General features: G+C 50.8%; 1 protein-coding gene across 1 annotated transcript; it reads left to right on the top strand.

The window, feature by feature from the left end:
- Positions 1-436: 436 nt before the first annotated feature.
- On the top strand, positions 437-27,424 carry LOC119096523 (neuropilin and tolloid-like protein 2). The gene is made up of 10 exons (XM_037219433.1): positions 437-491; positions 6,453-6,503; positions 19,737-19,895; positions 21,284-21,369; positions 22,020-22,188; positions 23,529-23,683; positions 24,174-24,435; positions 25,360-25,619; positions 26,147-26,437; positions 26,549-27,424. Exons 1-10 carry the CDS (start codon positions 437-439, stop codon positions 26,687-26,689), a joined length of 1,629 nt encoding a protein of 542 aa, XP_037075328.1. The 3' UTR covers positions 26,690-27,424.

Below are 27,424 nucleotides of genomic sequence, written 5' to 3'. Positions count from 1 at the left end.
CCAAACATGATGTGCTTTGCCAGCAAATGGGTTACACTACTCACTATGACCCATTCGGCACGGTCTGGCAGCTGCACCACCAGATAACCAAGATGAAATCTGATGGCACTCGGAAAGCTCGGGAAACGATTCCAACCACTACCTGCACTTCTCACCGATAGATGTCGCCGAGGTCGCAACCGCGGGGCCCGGCCTGCGCGCTATTTGCGGACGGCCGCACGTGCCAAAGGCCGCCGCTCGGTCGTCGCACGCGCCGCCACCGGAGACGCGTGGCAGATCAGGGCGGCGGCGCAGACAGGGGCCGTCCAGAGCGGCGGCCATGCGCGCCCGACTGCCGGCGCAGTGACAGCCGCCGACAGCGAGCCGCCGGCCGCCGACCGAGTCCGCATGCCGCGGCGCCGCGCCGCCGGCCGCCCGCCAGCTCCGTTCGGCCAGGATGGCTCGCGGCGGTCCGGCCCGGCCCCGGCTCCGACCAGCCGGCCTCCTTTCAGGTGAGCGGCCCTCGGGCAGAGCAGACTGACCCGCGTCGGTCGGTCGATCCGTCCTGCCCCTGCTTTTCGAAGCGTGAGCCGTGCTGTGTGCTTATGTCCTTGTTTCCTGTTGAAATACGACGAGTGTAGGCCTCTGTCTTCTGTACACAATATTTTAGTTCTAATCTCGATCGGCAATAACACAAATACAAAAGTCGCATCGTTTCACTCAGGCCACTATCATACACCTATGGCAGCAGGTTACAGAAAGGTTTGTGTCGTGGGTGGAATGTCGAAAAGACAATGGTTTTTGAAGATGAACCCTTTTCCTGAACTTATTTGTAAATGCTGCTGACAAACAGACGGCAGTTGCAGCAACTATAATGCTGACATAAGGATTCTCCATCCAAGCAGAAGATTGCGGCTCCAGTCAAGCGTTGCGACAGCTGCCCGCTGTTGCTAGTACCCAATATGTCAGAACATCGTTACTTCAACCCGCATGCCGGCCCTTTTTCTGTTCCACATTGTTCCACGCACATTTCATTCATTTTGTGAACTCTGATTGTCAATAGATTGCTGCCGTTGTCTGTGACATGTGAATGCCAGTTTTCGATGTCATCCTTAATCTGAGACGTAAACCACGCAAGGCAAATAGCACCTACGACGAGACCTTCAAACTTGAAAGCTTCCAGCTACAAATAAAGGTCCCTTAGCTCGGCCTTATTTCAACCTCATTTGACTGCTGCAACGAAGGCGTACGACGCACATTATTTGAGTTATAACTTGCACGATGGATAGCACATCATGGCCATTGAACTGAAACGCTACCGCCCTAGCACCGGCGCAAGTGCTGCCTGATGGCGCAATTCAGCTGCATGGAGCAAGTCAAACGCCAAACGACAAGCAGAGACTGCTGCCCGCCCCCCCCCCCCCCCCCCCCCCGTTTGTCATCCGTTCTGCACACAAGCTATTCTCCGTTCCGTATGGGCATATTCAGGAACGTAATTCTTCCTCGGACAGCAAGGATGCCATGATTTCATGTCTGTCGGAGCAGTCAAGGAAACGCCGGCGTACCGCCGGTCATAACATCTTGTGTGCAGCCAGGAGGTGACAGGAGCATGTGTGAGTCTTATATAGCTGTCTTTGCTTAAACTGATGAGTAGTTGTGAGGACACATATATCGATTTCGGATGAAGGCTCTGTTTCAGCCCGGACTCAGCTTCGGATTCATTTCACAGACAAATCTGATCTCGGCTTGAACACAGCATTAAAAAAGTTAGCTCGGACTTGCACTCTAACACAAACTCAAACCACACAGGTCGACTCTCTTGGTTCTGTTTTGGTTTGCGTCGAAGATTTTGTTCACTGCGGTTCGTGCAATCTGGTTTGGTTGGATTAGATTTGGTTTGGTCCTTTAAGAAGACTAAGTTAGGTTGGATTGCTGGGTTGGGCTGTTGTGTTAGATGGACAGCTAGTACATTTGCAACCTTTGACCCTGCCAGTTTTTATATCATACGGCAAGAGGCTTACACCAAACGATCTTTGTTCACGCCTTCAGGTATCCATGGCAATATTTTCTGGTGTTTTTCATCTGTGAGAACATTTATCCCCAGCGATATTTAACCCTGATTATTTGTATCCCAAACGACATTTGTCCTCAGTGATCCTTGTACCGTACATTCCATTCGGAACTGATGACCTTGGAATGAGACTTAGACTTCAACCCAGTTTTATAAGACCCAGACTCAGTTTGATGTGCCATAAAACGATTAACTCGGCCTTGGAATGAAGGTCCTGGTGCAAGGCACCCGGACTAGGCCTTAAGACAGGAGGACTCGCGCTGAGGACCAGACCTGGACTTGTGATATTATGCCAATGACTCAATTATAAAAACGGATAACATGTCTGCACTAATTTGTTCGAGGCCTTTTGCTCACGGATAAAGTGTGTCAAACGCTTTGGAGAGACGTACCGTCGCCAAAAAAACTTCCAGACTGTAACATGCACCAGCTATGGCACCGGGCAGTTATTACCACCGCAGTCGTGCACGGTATGTCAGACTCGTCCGGCAAAGTGAGCGTTATGACATGCAAAGGCACCTTTGGTTTAGCCTTACTGTTGCATTCTACAGTTTGAGGATGATGGCAGAATGAGTCCACGGCGTCATGACGCAACGCTGGCTGCTGGCAGCGTTCGCTGTGTTCGCTGACATCTCAGCGAGAGTGAGACAAATGGTTGCCGGGCCTACCCGCTCCGTAGAAACGCTGGCTGGCACTAACCAATTATTTATTTAGAGCGAGACAAGCTGCAGTGGGCTGTTTTTGGTTCCAAGAAGTCCTGGTTGGTACTCGCTAATGACTCAGTTACAAGCCACCCGGCCGTAAAACTGACTCATTTGGGCCCGCTCTAGCAGAATTCCATTTCCGCTGGAGCGGACGCCGCGCGGGTGAGGCGGCTCGGGAGGGTGCTTCCGGCCAGACACCGCTGCTGGCAGCCATGTCAAAGTGGTCGTCAAAGACGTTTCCGCAAACGAAACTCGGACGCGTTTGCAAAGCGATTTGTGGCATCATGCATGCGGCATGTGATCTTGGGCTTCTCATGTGTTTCTGATCCACCACTGCAAAATTTGACTTTTAAGCATTCCGAGCATGCCCCAGCAAGGACCTTGACCTTTTCTCCTGTCAGGCCACGAGGAAAGATGAGCAGTTGTTGATCTTTTGTAGATCTACTGACTACCCTTTGAAATTTGGCGGAACGTGGCATCCCTTTTGACTCGACCCATCCCTATGTAGTATACCCCAGTTCATCCGAACACGATAAAGGATTTCCCAGCGTCAGCATTCAACATCGCGCCTGCCAAACTCGCCTGGACGGGTGTGGCCTCGGGTCACCCCTCCCCTCCCGACGAGCCCCTGCACGACCCGAGCACAGCTGTCGGCCGTCGCCAGCCTCAGCAATATCTGATGCCACAACAGGGCCCCCGCAGGTGTTTGTCGACGTTTCCGAGCTGTGGGGCGGTGGTGCCCGGCGCAGCAGCCGCGCGAGATTGCCGCGCCACGCTGCGCCTCGTGGCATTGCATTACCTCCAGCGTTATCTCGTCGCGCTTCGCAATGCGCGTGCTGCGTATCCTAAATGCGTCCTTTGCAAAGCGACTCGCTGGACGCGGTTATGCCCATTGGAGGGTCAGAATTGGCTGTCTCGTGAACCGTGTGTCCATGTGAGCCGTCACGACTTCTTGGGTGGGGCTTCCGCATCAACCCAGTTCTGACAGCAAAGTTTTGTGCTGGATCAACGCTAGACTGAAACTGGTGGTGAGCCCGTTAACGTAAACCGTCACGTCACATTCTCCGGTGGGTTCCTGCACCAAACAACTTTCGAAACATGTTGTTTCCAGTCAAGCGCCAGACTGGAACTTATATCCCCATCACGGAAACTAGGCCGCATAGGAGCCCCAGGTAATCCTCGAACACTGAATGGGACTTCTGAACTGCACCTGCGCCGCAATGGAAAGTGGACCCAATTGGCGCCGCGCACGGCACGCCCCAATCCCACTTGCGCTGCGTCAACAGATCGAACAATACCCGGTCTTTATGTAAGGTCGAGTGACAGTTGAGAGCTTTGTAGCGTCGGTCTTTACTTATTGCATATGCTAGAGGGCTGAACACTTGACGTTGTTTGATGTTTGGGTGGTCGAGCTTTTGTTCATAACATTTATCGTTGGGAGCATCACACACGTACAAGTGTTTGGCTGATTCACCCCCGCAGGTATTGCCCAGTGCACCCTCCTTATTACCACGCTCTGCACGCCATCGATTTCTTATATATCGACAATATCAGGCATCTCTCGGGATATTCCTAGGGGGAGACCTGATCTTCGAGGGAAGATTTGGATTTTCAGGGGCATGGTCTTAAGATCGCTCATTTCGTTGACCCGCAGAGGGGCTGGGAAATGACATTACACGCCATACGGCTATCGTGGTCCATAAAAATCTGGTGTTTAACAGCACTGTGATGTCAGTTTGCCGCTTTATCGTCAAATCACCTTCAGGGAGTACCAAAAGTGCAGTGATTAAGCTGTGCGTCTGGGAAACCAGAGGTACGGGGTCCGAATCCGCACGGTGTCCTCCCTGCCTGCATGGGATAAGAGGCAGGCGAAGCCATGTCCCTTAGCAGTGGAGTGCGTCGTCAAGCCCCAATGACCGGATTACCTTCTTGACCTGGCGGACCTTACTGATCGCAAGGAAATACTGGCTGCACCTTGCCATTTTGCATCCACGAACGATAAAAACACAATCTAGCACTCCGTTGTTAGTGTGCGCCGAACTGCTCACACCGCTGGCAAACTCCCCTGAACTAAAAATAGGGTCACCGTTGCTTGTGTTGAGGTGTCTCTTCGACTTAACCGTTTGATGTAGAACGCTTCGAGGTGACGCACAGCGCAGGTACCTCAAAATGAACAAATGTGCGCATTTTGTGGCTTGCAGTCTCAGATCTTAGTCCAATCCAGCATAAAAATCTGAACCTCGTCCGGGTCACCCTTCTCTTTTGTGACAAACATCTAATCACGACCCAGGCCAGGGAGCCCAGGCTGATCATTAACGATATCAATAAATCACTGATCAGTCCAGTTCGACCCAACAGTGCACATGACGTATGTTATATACCCATAGTATGTTTCTATACATGATGTGCCCATAGCTCCAAAAATATGTTTCTGAACAGGTTGGTGTTCTTGGATAGTCTCGAGCCCATTTTGATTCGTTTGAGCCGCTCCATTTTTTAAGGATAAGGTCTAACACATGGTTGGGCGATTTTCCCATCCAGTCCAGTCCAAACAATAAATAATGCAAGAATTTAGCCAGTCCCTTACGAGAGCCTTTGTTTCGCACTGTTAACATGTGCAGAGTGCATTGCGTAGCATTAGAGCATTACTGCCGTGGATAGCATTACAGCTCCCTATTACTGCCGTGATAGCATTATAGCAAAGAACATTATTTAGCCACATGTGGCCATACGTACTTTTACGTTCATTCGCAAACTTGGTACCCTCCTGGAAGAATCGCTTTGCCTCGTGTGTGGAGGTCATCACGACTGTCAACATGCCTCCGCTTGGCGAACGGGTATAATAAAGTTTATCTAGGTGTGGGACCTATGTGTCTGAGCCTGGACGTGTCTTTATTCGAGAAACCGGTTTTGCCACGGCCCAGGCGTGTTTAGAGCTCCAAACACTTGAAATATCTGTCTAGAATCATTGGGCACCGTTTTGCGTAGGTTTTGTGACACCAAATTCCTGAGCCAGAGTGTTTTAATCGGACAAAAGGACGCCAACGTCTTATGTGTTAAGGGGGCGAGCACTAATGCCCCACCCGCATCTCGGCTACGTCAGTCCCCGAACCAGCGGCGGATCGTAACGAACTTTGTACGCTTTGTTGAAAGAACTTCTAAAACCTGTGTTGAAAAATTATGTTCGCTAGTGTAATAGATTCCCGAGCTGCGGCTTCGTTCTCAAAGGTTTGCACAGCGAAATTTGGATAATCAGTGGTCTTCAAACAACGTTCCTGACACTTTGTGTTCACAAAGGTGTGATTATTGCCTATATTTTTGTACCCGTCCATGAATGTGACAAATGAGGCAGGAAAAGGTTTGCAAGCGTTCGTCGACCAGCATACGACATTCCACTCAAGCAATGCACACATTGATACAACTTTTAAAGTTAGCCTCGGTATGTAATAAGGCAAGATTGCAGTAGGACTACACCACGCGCCAACAATTCCGACATATGTTATCACGCGTCATTTGTCAGCAGGATCGAGACCCTTTGAAACAGTACTTTGAGACCTAGGTTACAAATCAGGCAGGAAAAGGTGTGTAAGCGTTCATTGATCCGTGCATGATATTCGAATCGAGAAATAGCATGCCTGAAGTGCAGGCCATACCTCGTTTGCCTGGCCGCACGACCCTGATTGCTCTGGTCGTTTCAGATGTCGCCCTGGTTCTGCTCTGTCTTTCACTGCTCACCTCATCAGCACACTGTGAGTAGCTCGAGTATGAACTTGCCGTGAATATTTAGGTGTATAAATATTTGGGTAAATATTTAGGTGTGTCCATTTCATACTCTTCGGTAGCGTTTTGTTTTACTTGCTGGTCGGCCTTGGCCGTCGTTCAGGCAGCTGTTGACCACCAGCCGAGGGAAAACCGGTCATGCCTTTAGTTGTTTTTTTTTGTATTAACGAACGAAAGACACATAAGAATGCAATCAAAGTTAGCTTAACTGGCAGGCACTTGAGTTAAGATATCGTGTTGGTAAATAAAGGTTTGAGTTAATGCAGGTCTCGGAGATATACCAAAACCTATAGGTACGAACACGACTGCATGAGAATTTCTATCCGCTCCTCAAAGATGCGTAGCCGCTCGCGCTCCTATAAAAACTACAGGGACGGATTTCGCTTCATGGCCAGCGTAATTAGCCAACTAACAGACGGTCCACGAAGTGATTGTAAAAGCTCATATCATGTCACATTGTTCGCTCCAACCTTACGCGTTAGTGTTTTATTACTGATGAACTCCAACTCGCTATCAGAAAGGCAAATCATGTTTTGGTCATGTAGTAATCAAGCCATCATTACGAGTCATCTTATAGGATTCGTGGCAGTTGTCATAATTTAGCCCGGTTCCACCTGCTGTCATCGGATGTAAACTTAAATGAACGTTGCGGTCAGGTCAACGTCTCGCCGTTTCGCATGTGCCAAAATTCGACATTTTGTTCGGTGCCCAGTGTAGCTCCATGAATGAGGCTACGCGCGCTAGAGGATAGGAGTGGGGCGCATCGAACTAATGATGCGGCGGAATACTTACTTTCAATACCATGGGACCACCATTGTTATTACCACATTAGCCCCTGGACAGGTTTTTTCACCGTCGCCGTATAAAGTGGTCCTCGGCCCACTTACACCCCTCACCCCCCCCCCCCCCCCCACCCCCCACCCCGCTGAAATCTCGAAAACCAATCAGGTTAGAGCGATAGATAAAATGTAATTAGGAAGCTCTCGTCAAAGTGCATAAGAAAGGAAAGACTATCCAATGTTGAATGTGAGCTCTGTCAGGTAAAATCAGATCACAAGCGTCAAATTAGTGTCTTATAGACCTTATCCTGTCAAGAAATGTGTAAGTCGTGAAAATGCGGAAGGTGGCGTTGAATAGCCCGTCCAATATTATATTAGACAGGCACTAGGATACAGCTATACATGTCGCATTGGCTCGTCCGGCTGCATAAAGAACCAAACAAGTCATATATTCGGGCAGAACAACATCAGACAAGCCACTTCAACAATGACATATGTGAATTGAAGTTTAAGTCGTATAAAACTCAAAAGGGAAAAATCCGGTAAAAGTGTAAAGTATGGTTATGAGCTGGCTTGGCCTTGGATGCCACAACTCCTCAAAACCACGTGAACGGTGTTAATGCACTTCCGATTGATCAGATATTGCACTTGAAAGGCGATCTAGAAATATATATATGGGGAGTCCATTTCCTACGCAATATAAGCGCCGCCTGTCACTTTTGAGCAAATTTCACTCATAAACGCCATGAAAGAGGTCATGTGTAATAAACACCCGAGGCAAAAAGCTCCGAGTTTTAGTAAATTATGTAAAGAGGAGATTCAACTCGCTTATCCAAAAATGCAACGCCACTTACAAAATCGTTTTGAAGTCATTTCCGAAAACCTTAGGGGAGTCTCTGAGCCCTCTCTAATGTTCACGAGTGAACCCCGTATAGGCGCCGATGGCGTCGGCCACTCGCACAGCAGAGCAATCAGGAGCCGCTTGTGAAAATTTTAGCTCGCTTTTTCCGGTATTCGTCATCGTATTGTACTTTTCAGTCGACTGCTGGCCACCAGATGGCAGTGTTCTCAGACATAACTTAATCGTATCCACCTGCCTCATTTGAAGATAGCACCTGGTGAGGATCTCCGCGCAATCGTTCACAGCGCGGTGCCCCTGTCAACCTGGGCAAGAGGACTGAGCGTTTGTTTAGGGCTTTTCCTGAAATGTTCGGCGCAAAGTACTGCATATAAATGTCACCATTATCGTTATTGTGCAGGTTAAGGTACGCAGGGAAATGGCGGGCGCCAGTAAGAGGGGGACACGCTCATCCTGCATCTTAAGCACGTGCATGAAAAGAGAAAGTCAAATTACGCCCACCTGAACGAACAGAAATTACTCTAACCGTAGGCCTTGTTGTGTGTATCTGCTCTAAGGTAAGCCCGAATAGCGAGCTCACCTTGGAACAAGCTCACCTCGGCCTTTCAGTGGCAGCTGATTCGGAGCTTGTGTTTATCACTTATGCGGTTTCTTCACACCCAGCCGTTGACGGGATGGCGTCAAGTCTGGAAACGGTGGACGGCGATGTTTTTTTTCTTGCAACCCGTAGACCGTAGCCGATTTCCACCCAACCGTTCAGAGCGGAGTTGTTTTCTAAATAACCGCCGTTGATTTTGTGTAAACTCATGCTTGTTCCTTTGCGCTTCAGGTCAAATGTCCTAACATGTGTCTTCAGTTTGGCACGACGATCAGACATATTTGAGACAACTTAGCAACTTAACGACTATTGTTCATTATGATGGCAACTCGTTCGCACCGCACCCACCGTGATGTCGCTACGCCGCACAAGCACCTTTTCTGTTCTTTTCCACTAATTTCACCCGATTTTTTACTGAGCATGCCCAGGGGACACTTACTGAATGAGGCAAAACTGCGGCTCTTCATTTTCCGACCTTCCGGCAAGACGGCTCTGAACACACTGACACTTTGTTGAGCCCCTGTCTGGCTCACTCGAAGCCGGCGTCGAATTAGATGTGTGCCGTATCGAATTCCATGTGTGCTATTCCAGGCATGCTGGACAACTTTGCAACTTTGCTCCCGCCAGATTGGTCAAAGCAGTGTAATTTCAAACCAGCTGTTTCTCTTCTCATATTGAGCTTCAGCTCAATTCCACTCAACTCCAGCTTAACTTTAAGTAATGACTATCGATGTGCTGCGAAGGTTCAGAGCCCACGATGCCGCCGCCTAGACGACTCGTAATGGACGACAGGAATGAAAGCTGATCAACGGAATGATTTTTAGATTACTGGATTTAAGATCGGAACGAATGATTCCGAGGGCGCGATCGTAGTTACCAGCGGGGTGAACCGATCGCGCCCGGTCACCCGAGATCGGCCGGTCGGGCCATGGAGTACCGCCGTAAGCGATCCGCCAGTGTCCAAAGTGCATTTGTAGTCAGCTTAGAAGAGATCTCTTCGATGTTTTTTTCGTTGGCCTAAACAGCGACAAATTGGTCTTCAATTGCATATCGGGTTAAAGAAAATCGAAGGTGTCATGTTTCCAGAAAAGAAAGTCAAGGATCAGACTAGGCCACTATATGTATTTGATTGGCCTTGGATGCTACGTTGACCCATATTCCGGGTAAAACATAGGTATTTAGCTATCTGGTGTATTTTTCCTTAAACAGATTATTCCGGGATCTGTATTCGCTAGAGCAAGTTGCAAAATATGTTTTTTGACGCCATCTAGTATTCCACCCGTTCTTCGTTCTTCATCGGTACGCCAAACGACTCTAAAACTTGCGGAATATTGCTTCGGTTATATGATCACCTCACAGGCTTAGGCTTGTCGGATTTGAAGGCGGTGCCATGTTGAAGTTAACCTATCCGGGGCCGATTTGTCGCAGAATGACCATACATTGAGACAGCTCGACGTTTCGAAGCTGTGCTAGTGGACACGAGTAACCAAGGTTAAGGAAAATAGCATGCCAAAAGTAATGCATGAAACATACAGAAAATGCTCCGGCTCTGTGCAAATGTTGGCGTTAGAGATATGTAAATAAATAATTAGAGCTCTCACATCCCAACGCACCATACACGTCACATAGCTTAAAAGCACTGCGCTGAGGGTCGCGCGAAATACAGGTGGCTAGGGCGGGAGGTTACGATGCCTCATGCCCAATGTGAGATTAGGAAATTGCTGACCACGAACATTGCACGAACATCACAAGAATACCGGCGTAACGGTACGGTTAAAGACGGTTACCCAGTGTAAGGATGAAAAAAACTTTCCAGTGGACGTAATTATCATGTATAGCCTATTGCAATAACTCATGCTGCAATATTTCATTTTCTGGTCGTATCAATTGCGCCTGAAGGCGCAGAACATTGCTTATAGTTTTGGGGATCACCATCTCGTTACAAAAGTGAAATAGCGGCGGGGCTCATATTGATGCAGGATCTTGGAACGGAACCTGGGCGTGTCATACAAGGCGGGATAGGAAGAGGGTGAATTGCACCCCATATTTGGTAAGTCGTCCAAGTGGTCCTAAGTGCAGACATTAGTTGTTAAATGCGCCAGGAGGTGGCGCAATCGGCAACCAAACGTGCCACAGCAACGCAATCAAGCTGGTAAATCAATATACCCGTAAGCGACGAAAGAAGACCATGTTAGTGAGCCTACTTGTACCGAAGTGAGTAAGTAATCATGTGTTGAGTTTATCAGATGAGGCATAACCTATATGCCCGTAAGTTCATAGATAGTTGTCTCATGAAAGCACAGCTGCCTGGAACATGCCAGTTATCGTACCCCAGGCAGGCACAATAATAAATTCGGTATTTGTTTAACGTCAAATTATGCTGCCAACTAACCTACCATAGACAAAGATAGTCTGATTTTGTATGGGCAGGCCCCTCTTTGGTATTTGCTCGTGCTAGTTATGATAAATAATGGTGCGAACTGGTTCGGCGCTCAGTTTTGTTGTTAAGGTGCATATGTTGAATATGTTTCATGTCGTGCTAAGCCTCACTTTCCATTTTTGCAAAGTAGGCACTTGGGATGATCGTTACAGAAAACGGTGTAGTATTTATGATTTCGTGTTTTTATCAGATAAAAGCTCACTTAGAATAGCGCTAGTTCTTCGTGGTTCTGTGTCCGACCCCACATCTACAGATTTTTGGAGGATCAGTTCACAGCTAAACCAGAATGATATGCACTGTTCTATAGGCAAAGCCGTATAGACAAAGACAAAGGCAAAACAAAAAATCCCGCACTCCAGCTGCTCTTTGGGTAAGTCTTGTGGCACCACTTCTCGTAAGGTATACGCAGTGACCATAGCTAATTTTTCTTGTGACGCTTCCTCCACAGAAAATGCACTCATGGGTATGCGCAGTATTATACTATTTTTTGCCACATAAAAAGGCAGCAAAACAGCTGTGGGGCCCTTGAAACATTTAGGACGCGCCCGGGTGACCGGCTGGATACACTTTGCTCGGGGGTCAGTTTACCCCCCCCCCCCCTCCCACCCCACCTGAGATCTCAGGAACTAAGAGAGACAGATAGACTAGATTCACGGGGTGTGTTGGCCTGTACGTGAACTCACTTAGGTCAAAGCGTGAGATTCCTAGGTCAGTCATGGTCTTCGGGTTAGAACGGGTCAAACGAGGTCAAACTCCAGGCTGGTCTTCAAAATATCCCTAGAACCTAGATACCTGCTCTAAGCAAAAGGTCGCATGCTCACTTAAGATTAATGACCTTTTTTGACCTTTTGAAGGTCACGGTGCCAAAAATTATCCAAGACTGCTTTAAGTTTTGCATTTGAATAAGCGGCGAATATTGCGCGAAGCAGTATGTTCCTAAAACAAATGTTGACCTTGGTCATTTTAGGTCAGTGACCTATTATAACGCTAAAGAAGTAAAGGTAATATTATAATGCCGTTTCCGCTATCACTAAATTTAGGATGAGCACCAGACACTACCCTTAGCAGCAAGACCTAGAGTAATAAGACAGGTCGGTTTTAACCTTGGTCTGACCTTTATACTCGACCCTAGGTCAATGAGATTTGTTCATTCAACTGCTATGCTGTCTGAGAAAGCATCTTAGATATGTATTGCTTCGTCTAACACTCCGCTGCCGCATCAGATTGGACAGTTCCCTAGAAATTGGCTTCGCTGAATCCATGGCCTGACTTTGACCTGGCGTAGATCAGCGACGTTACAAGGTAACATTAAAACCTTTTATGCCAAACGATCCCCTGTTCAATTGTTCACAGCTATCCAAAATGTGGCGAAGTTACGCCACACCGTTGGGAAACCATTTCGTGAAAACCTTCGGGGGTCAAATTAACTACCACCCGAGGGCGTGTTAGGATTAGTTTACGCTCATACATACAGGCCATCATCACTCTCAAAGTGTTACCGCTCTGACTTTTCTTTCCTGATTTGTTTATCATTCGTACTTTGCATTGCCTTTTCGCCGGTTTGTTTTTGGACAGCCTCAGGAGAAGTAAATATAAGATGGCGCACTGCATGCGCGATGTAATGCATGGTGACTATTGTCGCCCCCCGCCCCCTCAAGAAGTGTTTCTGTTCACATTGCTCGCCTTTCTCATTGACATGTCCGCCTTAACAGCCTAGATAGCTTGCTTGGGCGTAATTTCAGCCCAGCTCAAAGGCTTTATGTTGTCCGAAAATGTAAAGGTAGCATGTAAACAGCAGGGGGATGAAGCCAGGCTTCTGTCTTAAAGCTAATCCCGAAGCCAAGACAACGACATGAATCCGCATGTCGAAGCCGAGGGCTTTGAAGTTTGAAACTGAGAAGTCGAAGACGAAGCCGGTGACTTGGCATTTTTTAAACGTGAAGCCAAACGGGAAGCCATTGGCTTCGAACTTTGCGCACGCTGAGCCGAAGCTAAAGTATTCGACAGCGGTCTTGGGAAACGCGAAGCCAAAGCTGGACACACCAGTTTAAATCACTGCACTCAAGCCGAGGTGGAATCTAGTTTACAATGTCGTTTTCCAAAACCCAACCCTCTTCGCGTCTGCTAAAACCACATGAGACAAAAAGTATCATCAGGATTTTTGCGGAGTAGTTGAAGCGAGTGGCCAACATTACGGTGCAAGATTTGTTGTACCATCGTCGCCGTCATTTATGTTAAAATGTACGCAACGTTTCGGACAGCTAGTTCTCCGGCTGTGGTCTGGTGTTAATTAGACTGGAGAATTGCTGCTAGTTCATGGCTTTCTGCCACGTATGCGTTACAACTTCGAACCAAATTACGCGATGTATTGGTGTAACGGGAGGTGCAAGACGTTTCAAAGATTTCAATTCGCAACAGCGATGCAAAAATCACGTGGCAGAGATGAAGCTCAGCTCAAGATCGTATGGAACCAAAGCCGGCGCCATGATTCCAAAAATTGCTTGAAATCGGAGCCTAATCTGAATCCGGCTGTTAAGATGGCACAAGCTTGAAACCGAAGTAAAATCGTCCGTTTTAAATGAAGCGGAGCAGAAGCCGCAGCCGAAGGGGGCCGTGGAAAATGACTCAAAGCCGAATCCAACTGCGAAGGCATTAGGGATCATTGCGGCTTCGCGAAGACGAGGCTGAACCTGAAACTAGCTTCGTCTCCAAACCTGTACATAATACAAGTTGCATTACCGTCAGCTGCATTTAAATATTCCCCTATTCCTCTAATTGTGTCCACCTGAAACATTTGCCATGGTTGCTATTAGAATCGCGATCTGCGCACAACATCGCGGAACTCAGCCAGAAGTTTGCCAAAGTTTGCTACGCTTTAGAAAGTTATGTGTAAATACCGGGTGCAAAGAAAAACATGTCCTGATTTGATAAGCGTGCGACAGTGCTTAATAACACACAAGCACGTGCTTTTTCGTTGCGCTCAATAGCACGTGGCTTGGAGTTTCAGTCGCTGTGCCCGAGGCCGTAGAAAGAATGGATATGCCTATCTTTATTTGGCACCTTGGTGCTGCTCAGCGCGAACTGAAATACAAAGGATGTTCCTTTGTCATGGCCAACGATATCTGTCGCCACAACGAAATAACGGATCAGAGCTCACTTCAAAACCAGGTAAGCATAGGCGCAGGCACGTTTCAAAAAACGGGGGCAGACTCAGAGTATACCTAACACGCGCTCGGGTGGAGGGTCAATTTGATCCACCCTGAAGGGTTTTACAGAATGGTTTCCGAACAAGGCGGCAAAAATTAGATGCATCCTATGAGGCCTCTGTCCCATGGCGGGCCAAAATCGGGCTGTGGCTGCGAGCGAAGTCAGTTTCTAGGGAATCATTCGATTTGATGCAGCATCTGAGTGTTATACGAGGCGTGACATCCCTGAACTGTTTTCTTAGGCCAAAAAACAACTTATTTTAAATTACAACAAATGCCATTGACCTAGGACTAGGTATTGCCATCAGACTGAGGCGTAAACCGTCCTGCCTTTTCACTAAAGAGCTTGCTGTATGGGGTAGATGCGTGGTATACATCTCGAATTTATGGATAACAGGGACCGCAACATCATTACTCCATGAACGTGCTAAAAGTTCGGGGAAGAGTAATAACCGAAAATGACCCAGATCAATCCCTTGTTTTTGGAAACATATCGCATGAAGTAAACCTTAACGCTTGTTCAAGTTTAAAAATCAAAGCAATATGCTACCTTTTTGGTCATCCTGACCTTCTAAAGGTAACAAGGCTTCTGGCCCTAAATGAAAATCAGTGACCTATTCAGGCATTTAGGTTCAAGGCGGTTGCATGAGGAAGTCTGGAGGCACTTTGGGCACCAATCTGGAGTTCGATCTTGTTAGACCTTATCTGACCCGATGTTCATGACCTAAGAACATATAATTTTCAAAAAGATGCGTTCACGTACAGGCCAACACACCCGCTGGACTTTTTGTTTTTAGCTCTCTTAGTTCTTAAGATCTCAGGGGGTCAAACTGACACCTCACCCACACCAGTAAAGAGTATTCAACCGGCCACCCGGGCGCATGTTTACGAACTTTTCCTGCGGTGGTAAACAGGTAGCCGGGGGCGGGTGAGAGAAAAGATGGACAATTTCTATCAGTTCTTGATTCGCATAACACATTTTGGAAGTCAGGAAATTTCCCTACATGTTGTGCTACATTTACACCAAGAGCTCTTTTCCACCGGTGTTCAATTTCACCGACGCAGCTCATCTATACTATTCGGCAAATAAGACTATCCAGCTTCTTGAATTACCTATCTTTTTCAACATTGCTTCTCCGGTAGAGGCTCATTTCTACAAGCGCATATACACTTTGGGTTGTTTGGGGAGTGCTCTGCCCCTGCAGATTACGTCATAAGGCTGCTTGAATACAACTCGATGCTTTGGGAAAAAGCTGGTGTTTCATAAAACGCCGGCTGTTTGCGCAACTTCCGTGATGTTAGCATTATTACGCTATCTGACTGAAATGGGCGTCGTTATTTAAGATGCTTGTCAGGATGTGGCCACCTTTTGTAATCACGATTAATACCCCATTTTCCTGGTGAATATATATATATATATATATATATATATGTATATATATATGTAAATATATACACATATATGTATAAAATTTTAGTATTTCATGAAGCGCTCTGAAACGAAACGTCGACTAAATCGACTTTATGTCGATTGCGTCGGCTTAACTAGTCATTTAACACTTGACTAGTCTACTTTTTCGTTTATTTTAAGTTCACGGCGTCGACTTTATGCATATATTATAGGCATCCCAGTTTGCATACCATACATATATCGATATGTATGTATGCATACATATTTGTGTATCTGCCTAATATATCTGTATATATATATATATATATATATATATATATATATTCTCACTGATACACCCATAGAAAAGTTAGCCGAGGTTCGTAATCAATCTAAGACGCCAGCGGTCGCAAAAATTCAGCACCACGCGGTCGTTGCGAAAACAGAATGATTACTGGCTCGCGAAGTGGAAAGCTCACACTACGACCCGGCTGAAGCACATTAGCACATCAATATCCAGCCAACACCCGGTACTTCTATGTTCGCCGGTAAGCACGCGTCTTGCTTCCGTGGAGCTGCCGCCTGGTGAAGTAAACGAACACCTGGCTGGGGCCGACGGGTCGGCGGTTCGGAAAGCGTGACGTACATGGTCGGTCTCAGGGCCAGCATGCACCGACCGACAAAACCCTGGGGCCGGGCTTAGCACTAGAGCCAGAGGAAGGAACATGGAGGAGGAATTTCGAAATTCCATCACGACGAGGCGACTGGGTGCAGGGGAGCCAGGGGGCGGTCCGAGCAGAAGGGGGACAAAAACACCGGGCCGTCCCTTGACTGGGCAACAGGATCGAGAAGAAATAATCAGACGAAATGGAGAGAAAGGACCCAGCTCGGGGGGGGGGGGCATCCTCGCCAGGGCGCTTCCGTGGGCACTTAATGGACGGTGGCACTGATTAATCATCCCTGCATCCACCGCCTCAGGACATCCAATATTAGTGGGAGAATTGAGCAGGAACATTGAACAGCCAAAGTCTACACTTACCTGTCTGCATTCCCTCGTCACGGCCCCACCCACACACAGCCCCCCCCCCCCCCCTCTCCCTCTCTGTGGTGCCAACTATCTAATCATGGGCTCGGTGCGTGGCGCAACGTAAATCCCCATGAGTGGACCGCTCGGGGAAGGAGCGGGATGGGCGCAGTTTAGAGAGGTGGGGTAGGCAGATTGTAATGGGGACGGAACGAGACAGAAGTGAGGGCGAGTTAGAAGACCAATGACGGGAGAGGATGAGTTGAGCAGCGGCAGCGCAGCGTATGACAGTAACGGTCCAGTCCCAGTCCAGCGTAAGGATGGACCAATTAAAATCACAACTTCAGTCAGCTGCTGTTTGAAGCCTAAGACATAGGGACGAAAGTGATAGGCGAGATGCTCTGCTGGGAGAGTTATATCCCAACTCACGTCAAACGGTTGTAACATGGGAAAAACCCTCTTCGTCTGACACAAGCTCCGCCAAATGTTGTCACGTCCTTATCTCAACCTCAGCTCTACTCTTGGGCAGTGAAGTGACCTACGTGTTTCGCTAGGAACTGACCATCCTCACAGCTGTATGTAGTTCTGAAAAGAGTAGGAGGTGCAGTACGTTACTGGGCAGGAGACTCGTTGCAAACCGGCCAGTCTGACTGAACAGTTGGGCGCTGCTGGCATGAAATGTCACAGAGGGATAGCCAAGAACAGAGTGAACATTACCAGGATCAGTATTTGATAATCCCGATTATCAAAAAATTACCCAAGTTATTGCAAATATTGTATTGACTCGAAAATCACAAACGCGGGTCAATGGAGACCAAAGATGCTCCTGGGGTGGTCATAAACCGCTTTAGGAAGTTCAAAGATATTCAGTGATCAAAAAGCAGAAATCGTTGCATAAATTGCAGCATGTTGCGATATTTTTATGGTAAAACGATGCAGCGTAAGGTCCTTAAATACCCGCATTGTTCTCACCAGGCAAAGGAGCCCCTCCCCCAAGAGCAGTACTTGTAAAAGGCTGCTAAATTGCACTGCACAACACCTACAATAATGCGCGCACCCCGGTGTAAGGCTTCAATAACACAAAACATCTGACGTATTCCAGGTGGTTGACCTTATGTTTTACTCCCAGAAAATATGTCATCAAAAGTCTACAGATTTTGCTGGCTTCGTCTCTTTCTGCTGTCACCACCAACATTTTGATATACGCGTCATGTCACTTCACTTGAGTCAGAACGGCTTAGAATTCGTGTACAAGGTGCTATTTTGGCTTTTAAACATCCGGTGTAAGGTCAACGAATTGCAAAATGCAACTTCCTTCTGGTTTGCACGCGCGTGGATCACTAATAGCTGGTTGTTCGGGCGCGTGTTATCCTGTCTGGCTTCGATTATATTTAACAGACAAATGCTCTCGACAATACTTTGCCTCAGAATGGCAGGATCCCCCAATCTCAGAGAATGAAGATGCTCCAGGTGTACCTACGGATTGCTATGTACCTACGCGCTACACTCAGCACTCTACGGTGGGCAGAAAAGGATGGTTTCCCGAATGAAAAATGCAAATTTTAAAATTTCAGCCGAAAAGTGACTAAAATCATATGTTTCTTAGAGCAGGCACCGAGTTCCAGAGCGACCATAACGTCACTTTCCCGTCTTTGATGAAATCCTTGATTTGTCCCTGCTGATGCCTGATGGTTGTGATAATTGGAACTCCAGCCTTATATGCGGAATAGGTCATCACAACCTTGCAACTGAGCCGTCTGTGTTTCGTGCTGATTTGGGGGTAGTACCCTGTATCGAATGTCAGGATTTGACAGCTTGAATTTGGTTATTTTGAGGGCCTTTTTAATGGCAGTGACCGTACAGATTCGAAGCATTTTGTATATTCCACGTGTAAATGATTTTTCGCTTAATCTTGTTCAGTTGTGACCAAGGCCGTCGTGATCGTGAGCACAGCTTCGAAATAAAGGTCGGCAGTTTCCAACACACACTATTCCAACCGATAATGTCAGCTAAATCATAGATTGTGCCGGCAACTGTTTGGAGTGAAGTCGCTCACACTATTCGTGCGGATAAGTATCTGTGAAGCGAGAGCCGCCTCAGGCGCTTCGGCCGCGGCTGCACACGCCGTGAGATGGGCTCGTCGCGATAGCATCGGGGCCGGCCTCCAGGCAATGACGAGGCTCATCCGACGAGCTGCGCCCGTAGCGTGACACGCAGGGGTGGAGCTGCCAGACAGGTGCGGCTCCGCAGACTGGCGCAGCCTCCTGCCAACGGAGGGTCATCAGCCAACTGGCTAGACATCCGTCTGACCTGGCCGAGGTCGCCCGCGTGCACTGTGCACTCCATCTGCTCTGTCGAGCGCGCAGTTCCGTCTTGCATCCATTGGTAAAGCCACTGACAAACTGATTAAAGAGACGGAATTCCGTTGAAAAGGGTAGATGGACAGAAGGGCACATTGCAAGGTTCCAGAAAGGGAAGGCGGTGTGGGAGTTGGCCTTCGCAGGCAGTTCCTGCTTAAGCCCGCTGCGATGAATGGTCGGTAAGAGAGAAAATAAAGTGATCGTGTTTTAAAAACTTGCAAGAGGCAAAACGCTGACGACCATGGCAACAAAACAGACACCAGAAACACAAAAATGACGCATTGATATCGCAGCGTGAAACTTACGTAGCATAAATGGACCTCTTCCGATACCCGTTGCGCCCCTGCAAAGCAGTCCGTCACGCGGTGCTACAGGTGGAGTTCATGTCGCTTGCGCCGGCACCGGGCCTGGCCGAGCCGCGCCTACGCCTCGAGCCCCGCGTTCCTGACTCCGACTCTGACTCCGGACCGGAAGTGCGGCGGGGGGGGGACGTCCTGTGGTCCTGCCTCGTCCGTGTGGAGTGACATCCGCCCATGCCTGCCGCAGCCGCCGGCCGACGTCGGCCTCGTCACATCGATGCACTCAACACCATCGGCGCCAAGTGCGTCAACTTCACGCGCGGCAGCGAACCATTAAAGGAGTTCTACTCGCCCGGCTGGCCGGGACCTTACCCCAACAACACCGACTGCGTCCGCATCATAGCCGGTGAGTGGGACGGCGGCGCCTGCAGAGCCAGCGCTGTCCGCGCGGAGCTCTGCGCTACGGACGATCCTTCCCTGATTGGCTGGTGAGGGGACGGCGGCGCCGGCGGAGCCAGCGCTATCCGTGCGGAGCTCTGCGCTGCGGACGATCCTTCCCTGATTGGCTGGTGAGGGGACGGCGGCGCCGGCGGAGCCAGCGCTGTCCGCGCGGAGCTCTGCGCTGCGGACGATCCTTCCCTGATTGGCTGGTGAGGGGACGGCGGCGCCGGCGGAGCCAGCGCTATCCGCGCGGAGCTCTGCGCTGCGGACGATCACTCCCTGATTGGCTGGTGAGGGGACGGCGCTATCCGCGCGGAGCTCTGCGCTGCGGACGATCCTTCCCTGATTGGCTGGTGAGGGGACGGCGGCGCCGGCGGAGCCAGCGCTATCCGCGCGGAGCTTTGCGCTACGGGCGATCCTACTCCCGTTGTCTTGTCTTGGTTTGTAGCTGGAGGTGTTGTAAGCCGGGACATTTGAAAGCCCAACGAACGTTTTTTCTTCTTCTTCTGAATGGCAAAAGCAAAACACCAAGGTTACATATTTGCACCTTTGCTGGTATCGTGGAAGTCTTTTTCACCGCAGAATAGTTTAGAGCCCTCAACTGGACAGAGAGCTACCAGCCATGAAACCATGTGAAACCACCAGAAACCATGTGACAATGGTTTCCAACCACCTCATTAACTTCCAGCCCCACGGATTCCGCAAAGCACAAGTATGAAATGAAGGCAGAACAAAACGGGACAATCAGTTCTTATCTCTGACCAGCCGTTGCTGACGTTCAATTTTGGTGGACCTATTTCGGATGACGCCGATGAGAATGTTTTGACTATCATAAACGCCACATTCTGCTTGCCATTTTTGATTCCCCTTAACCCTCGCAAAAAAGGAATTTCAGCCAATACGCTTACGTGCCCTGGTTGGTTTCGACTGGTACAGCCTCGCGCCGCTCGTGCATTCCGTAATGAATGACGCCACCACGCACCGAGTGACGCCAAGCAGCAGTGAGCAGTGGCCCAGAGAGCGGCGCTGGTAAAGGCAGCCGGGGCTCGGAGCCTGCCGCCGCCCCGGCGCACCCGCCTCGGGCGCATTATTTATAGGCGGCGAGTGGCGTCGCGTCGCTGGTGTCTGCGGGACGGCGGCCGTCGCCGCCTGTCGCCGCCCGTGCCGCCCACCGTCGCTGACGTGTGAAGTCCCGCCCTGCCGCCCTGCCCCGCCCGCCCGCGGAGCGAGGCCGGCGTCTTCGCTTGCTGCCGGCGACAAAAACCGCCCTCTGGGGACCTCAGCGTCCGTGGAGATGTAGTCCCGGCGCCGGTGACGTGGAAAAGTGTGAGACGAGTGTGTTGTCTGTTTCAGCTCCTGAGGGCCACACAGTTGAGGTTGACTTTCGGAACGCGTTTGACGTGGAGTACAGTCCGAATTGTATGAATGACTTCCTTATGGTAAGCTAAGTTCCCATCTTCCATTCACGTTATACCACGTGGTGATAACACGGACAACGCGAATCGATGTTTTTGTGCAACGTCAGTGCCATTCCACAAGCGTTGAACGCTTGTAATGCACAACATGTCTCCTGTTTAATTAGACACTCTTTCCAATGCAGAAATCGCCTGTGGTGTTTGCACGGGCTAGAATGCTGCCTGCCAGGGCCAGTCACGTATTGACATTTCACGCATCGCGTATTGACATTTCACGTTCGTGCCGCAACCAAAGCAAACACAAAATTCGATTCCTTGAACATAAAGGAAGTTCTGTAATGTGTTTGCTCCAAGCATTACATCTGAAGCTGGTGCATGCTTGATGAGGGAACGGTTGCATGGGTACCTGGGTTAGCCCGTCCCCCCCCCTTTCGACAAACATGAAATAAGCTTCGGACGCTACCATCAAAACGTACAGTCCCACCGTACCCAGCTCTTACTTAGCGATTCACTGTTAACCAACATTTCATCGTCGCTGTTTTACTGGGGATGCGCGGCACACGTCATCGCGCACCCCTTCGTGGTCCTTCGCATCGCCCTTGGCACGCCAACAGCCGCGGTGGCGGGCGGCCAGCGCCTCTGGCGGTCACCGGGTGAACCGCCGTGACCGGCAGGTGCGCGACGGCAAGGAGCCATACAGCCCCGAGTTGGTCCGACTCTGCGGCCACAAGTTCCCGGCCGTGATCTCATCGAGCGGCAACTATCTCTGGCTCCGCTTCAAGTCGGACGACACCATTCAGTATAGGGGATTCCGGGCCGTCTACACATTCCACAAGAACGAAGGTGACCAACTCACCGCTCGGTAATGCGGGCCCATCGCCCGGTATGCTGTGCCAGCTGCCAGCCAGAACGTGTCATTCGTTTTCAGGAAGTAAGCCCGACGCATCGAGACACGCGAGGTGTCCCGGTGGCCGATACTCTCATAAGCGCTTTTTTAAATGCGCTCATCAAAGCAGGTAATTTACAAATGGCATTGCTCGCTCACTGGCCAGTTTTGGGCGTGGTAAGGTCCGACAACTTTAGGCGACGTGATACGCTGCATACGGAGGTTGTGAACTGCGCACCTCATAAAGTGCAAAGGTTCTGGGTAAGCATTTATTACAATAGTTGGGAATTTATGCGTATGTGGTCTTCATAGCGCAGTGACCTTCGGCGTAAAAGCCAGCGTATTGTATTCGACAGTCAGTTTCAGTGCAATTGCTTTCACGTCTTTTGCCGACATCTGTCATCAGTCCTTAAAAAGTTCAGGACAGGTGAATCCATTACTTGGACTGGAGATTGTAGGAGCGATTGCTCACCTTGGCTCATGTTTGTCGGCATGACTTTTGAAGCTCTAGGTTTTAAGTTTTTTTTTTAAAAAACGACGGCCTGGAAGGGTCCGAAATTGTGGTTGCATTGCAATATTGCAGGAAAACCATATTCGACGAAGCATTTCTCATGACGATATCTTGAAAATATCGCAGTGTGACCTTTATAGCGCTGCGTTATTCGTTGCTGGAAACCGAATGGCGGTATGATCATTGGTGGTAAGTATTTAAGCCGGTCAAGGTAGTGAGTGGCCGGGGCTGGACTGTGCCGTTGATTCTACAAAGTTTCCTGTTTGGTGGACGGTGAGCCGCGCTCCGCCTGCGGTCTCGGTACTAACTAGAACCCAGATCCAGGTCCTTTGGCTGCACTTGGATAAAACCAAAATAAACATTGCTGAAGGAAAGGTTTTCTTTGATAGTGCTGAGCGGGCGATGCAATGAGAGAGTTCCGTGAAAGGGTCCATCTCAAAGGATAAATGTGAGCTGTTGAGGAAGGATTGTCGAAGGTCGGCTTGCAGTTCGAATTATTCAAGCCTAAATCACACAGGCACGTAGGAATTAAATACCGATCTGAACCGTAGCAATCCGTTCAGGTTGCATTGAGCAATGATTGCCTAAGCAATTGCCCGACTGAGGAGAAATGCCTATCAGCCGCTGATTGAAAGTTTTCTCGTGCTCATCATTGCTAGTGATACGTGCTGGGATTTGATTGAGGTTCTGTTAAGGATGGGGTTAATCTGCGTGTGATCGCGACGCGACGAACACTTCAGGTGAGGGTCGTGGACGGGCTCCTAACACCTGTTGGCCGGCTGGCAGCGTACACGCCGGCGCCAGAGTGTAAGTTTGAGGTGGCCGGGCCCGAAGTGATCATCTCGACCGCCAACATCACGGACGACTTCATACAGCAGGCGTTGGTTAACGACATCGCCCTGGACTGTTCCTGGCGCGTCCTCGTCACGCCTGGAAGGGAGGTGTGTGAGTACGGCTCAGATGTGTGGTCTCCTATCCAGTGCGAGGTGCTCCAGCTCACCCTCAACTCCAAACTTTGAGAAGGAATTCGGTAAAATCCGGAGTAAAACCCGTTGTTGACGCATTCTTTGGAAGGTTATGTTGGTTCACTTTATTTTGCTCAGCAATGCCCCCCCCCCCCCCTCTCCTCCCCGGCTCTCCTTCCACCTATTTTTCAAAACTTTGCCCCTGCGTGTGCTTGTGTAACGGTGCTCAGTGGCATTCTTGGCCGCGCCTGTCACGACGAAACGTAGCACGGTCTGCACTGGACGGAAGGAAATGGAGTGGAACAGAACGCAGGTCGTCCGCGTCCGCACTGATTGCTTATATGCGTACAGTCTGGTTTTTCAGGTCTTTTGGGTATTTGGGGCCTTCAGGTCACTGGACGTAAATATGGAAATGAGGGCGGGGATGTGCTAGAAATCGACCAGCTAACGTGCGCGGTGTGCGCAGATCCAACTCCTCTTCACCGAGTTCAACTTGGACAAGCCAAACGAGTGTAAGCTCAACTTCGTGGAGATCCTGTACGGACCCGAACTGCACCTGATCAGCCAGACCCACTACTGCAGCAGCATGGCCGATTCGGTCAAGCTGCCCAACAGCCAGGACGTGACGTTCCGCTTCTATGCCGCGCCATCCACACTTCCCAGCCTTCGCGCCGAGAAGACGTCCGTCGTAGCTGTGGCCACCGAGCTGCGGCCGCGCAGCAGCGAGGGTGAGCTCTCCCCCCCCCCCCCCCCCCCCCCCCCCCCGCCTTCTCCGCCACACGGCCACAGCGACGGCCGCGTGGCAGAGACGGGGAATATCTGTTCTGAAGGCCGTGCGAGCGACGGCGTGCTGTTACACCAGCGGTGGCTCGCCCGCTGATGTCTGTTCTGACGGCCGTGCGAGCGACGGCGTGCTGTTACACCAGCGGTGGCTCGCCCGCTGATGTCTGTTCTGACGGCCGTGCGAGCGACGGCGTGCTGTTACACCAGCGGTGGCTCGCCCGCTGATGTCTGTTCTGACGGCCGTGCGAGCGACGGCGTGCTGTTACACCAGCGGTGGCTCGCCCGCTGATGTCTGTTCTGAAGGCCGTGCGAGCGACGGTGTGCTGTTACGCCAGCGGTGGCTCGCCCGCTGATGTCTGAAGGCCGTGCGAGCGACGGCGTGCTGTTACACCAGCGGTGGCGCGCCCGCTGCCGTCCAGTCAGTGGGGTGTAGCCAGCTTCCCGGCCAGTGGCGGCGAGCCCTCCTTTTATCTACCGCTCCACAAGCTTGACCAGGCTGTGGCCGAAGTTTGATCTCGGCGAGCCCTCTCCGAACAGCTGGTGGCATGGCTTCTCCGGACCTTGCTCCGCCGGGGACAGCGCACGTACGCGCACCCCGCTCACTCGTCGGCCCTCAGACAAGCGCAGACCTGCTGCTCTGGAAGGGGCAGCAGCTCACATCCGTACTCTTCCCTGGTGTGCAGACCTGGGTCAGTGTCCGGGCACATCTCACGTCTTCTCACACGTTCCGCAGGTTTTGTGTAGGTTTGTGCCATGTTGTGGAAGGACTCGAGTGGGAAAGAAGTGGATGAGCGTGCGGCGCTCTCTCGCGATTGGTAAAGAGTCTTACATGACGGCCATCAGTGCGTGACAGTCTTGCCCCATTCCAGAGCAGTGCGATAGTGACGAGTACGACTGCGACGACTTGTACTGCATCAGCGGCTCTCTGGTCTGCGACGGCCACTTCAACTGCGACAAACAGTTGGACGAGAAGAACTGCGACACGGACAAGGATAACGGCAGCAGGGAGCTGCTGACCAAGGCCAACATCGTCATCATGGTGATCGGCTGCGCACTCCTCTTCGGCCTGTGCTTCTCCGTCTGCTGGAATTGCATCAGGAAGCTTCGGGAGGATTTCAGAGAGAAGGAGGTACGCGTGTTCCTTCCATGTTGACTCCGTGGCAGGAATATGAACCGGCTGCATAAATGTTCACAAAATGATGAATAGTGAGATCCGTAATTGGGCTTTTGTTTGGATGGCGGTCTGGCAAAGTAGCGTAAAACGCATCTCATGTTTGACTGATGAACACAATAGTTTGTTCATTTTGGTATGACGTACACGAACGTAACGCGTTACTGTTTTAACCGCTTCCGCCTTTGCCTGATTCCGTCGTCGGGAGTCCATCTGGAAATACGCATGCGACACAGGACAGAGTTGTCCAGGCAGCGGCGTACTTACTGACGTATCAAAAGCTGTTAGTTTGACGTCAAGGTTGATTACTTGCACCGATTCTGCGATGCTGAGAAGATTTCACGGTCTTAACCTGGGACTGGTGTGTGTGTGTGTGCGTGTGTGCGTGCGTGCGTGCGTGCGTGTGTGCGTGTGTGCGTGTGTGCAATTGGTGCTCTCTTCGTGAGATCGTTCGAGGTGATGACGGCGTCGCACGACTGCCGCAGGAGGAGCTGCGCCAATCGCGCGAGGCTGACCTGGACGCCCTGCCGCCGACCATGCCGAGGATCCGCTCGCGCGTGACGCTTGACGACGGCGGCTGCTACGTGCCCGGCGTCGAGCTGAAGCTGGCCGTCGGGCCGCCGCACCATAACGGCGGCGCCCGTCTCATCCGCGAGGAGACGGTCGACCTGGACGTGGAGACGGCCGACTGCGGCTGCCAGACGCCGGCGCCGGCGCCGCGTCGGCCGTCGCGCGACAGTTGCGCCAGCGGCTCATCCACGCCGCCGCCGCCGCCGGCGCGGCCGCCGGTCGAGCCGCCGTCGGTGGCGTACCGGCGCTACCCGGCGCCGCCGGCGTATGGCACGGCGCCGCGGCCGCCGCGCGCCGTCCGCCGGCCGCCGCCGGAGGAGGACGAGGACGAGGACGAGGACCGCTCGGGGCTGGCCACGCCGCGCAGCTACAGGTCAGAGGCCGTGATCGAGATGGGCATGAGGCCCAACAGCCTGCACTCGGCCAAGTCGGCGCCCGATGTGGTGGTCAAACTGTGACCGGCCAGCCGCGCCCCACGGCGGCCGGGGACGGCACTCCCGCGGTCGTGGCCGATGTGACTGGGCCGTCCGGACCGAGGACGGGACCCCTAGCCCAGTGGATCGATCGGAGCGGTGATCGACCAACTGTCCGTCACGACTGCTGTTCCACTGGGAACAGTGGAACAGTTGGGAACACCGGGAACACACTGAGAACAGTGGAATAGTGGCACGGTTTGCAGCTCCAAGCTGAGACTGAACGGTGCGCGCACGCCGCATGGTCCGGTCTGATGGTGGCGCCGCCTCCTGGTGATCGCGTGGGCTGTAAATGGGAATCAGCCGGCGTGCGACGCCAGCCGTCTGTTGACCTCTGACGATCCGCCGTATTCGGTGTAGCCGGTCGTGCAATACCGCTAGACTTTCAGCCCCATGTGATGACGGTGTCGTCGCGGTGCTTGACGCTCAAACGGTCACACGAGCCGAACTGTGTTCGCAAGCCTGTTCCACGTTTGTGACTGATTGCTTCCTGGGTTGACGTGCGCAATGACTTTGGGATGAGCGTAAGCCCGCAACCAAGAGCTGACATCGAAGCGATATGGCGTCTCTGGGATGCGTGTTATTGGCGCGAACACGTCTGTCCGAACAGGCTTGAAAGCTGGGTTTCTGGGATGACGAGTCATGACGAACCGATGGCTCCTGCTGCGGTTATGAGCGTGCTGGTATATTTCGGCAGAGCAGAATAAACAGACGAATGCA

This window comes from Pollicipes pollicipes, unplaced genomic scaffold, assembly GCF_011947565.3.
Source record: "Pollicipes pollicipes isolate AB1234 unplaced genomic scaffold, Ppol_2.1 Scaffold_4295;HRSCAF=5057_pilon_pilon_pilon, whole genome shotgun sequence".
Classification (NCBI taxonomy): domain Eukaryota; kingdom Metazoa; phylum Arthropoda; class Thecostraca; order Pollicipedomorpha; family Pollicipedidae; genus Pollicipes; species Pollicipes pollicipes.
The sequence above is the reverse complement of the archived record's forward strand: the minus strand, read 5'-3'. Positions and strand labels throughout refer to the sequence as shown.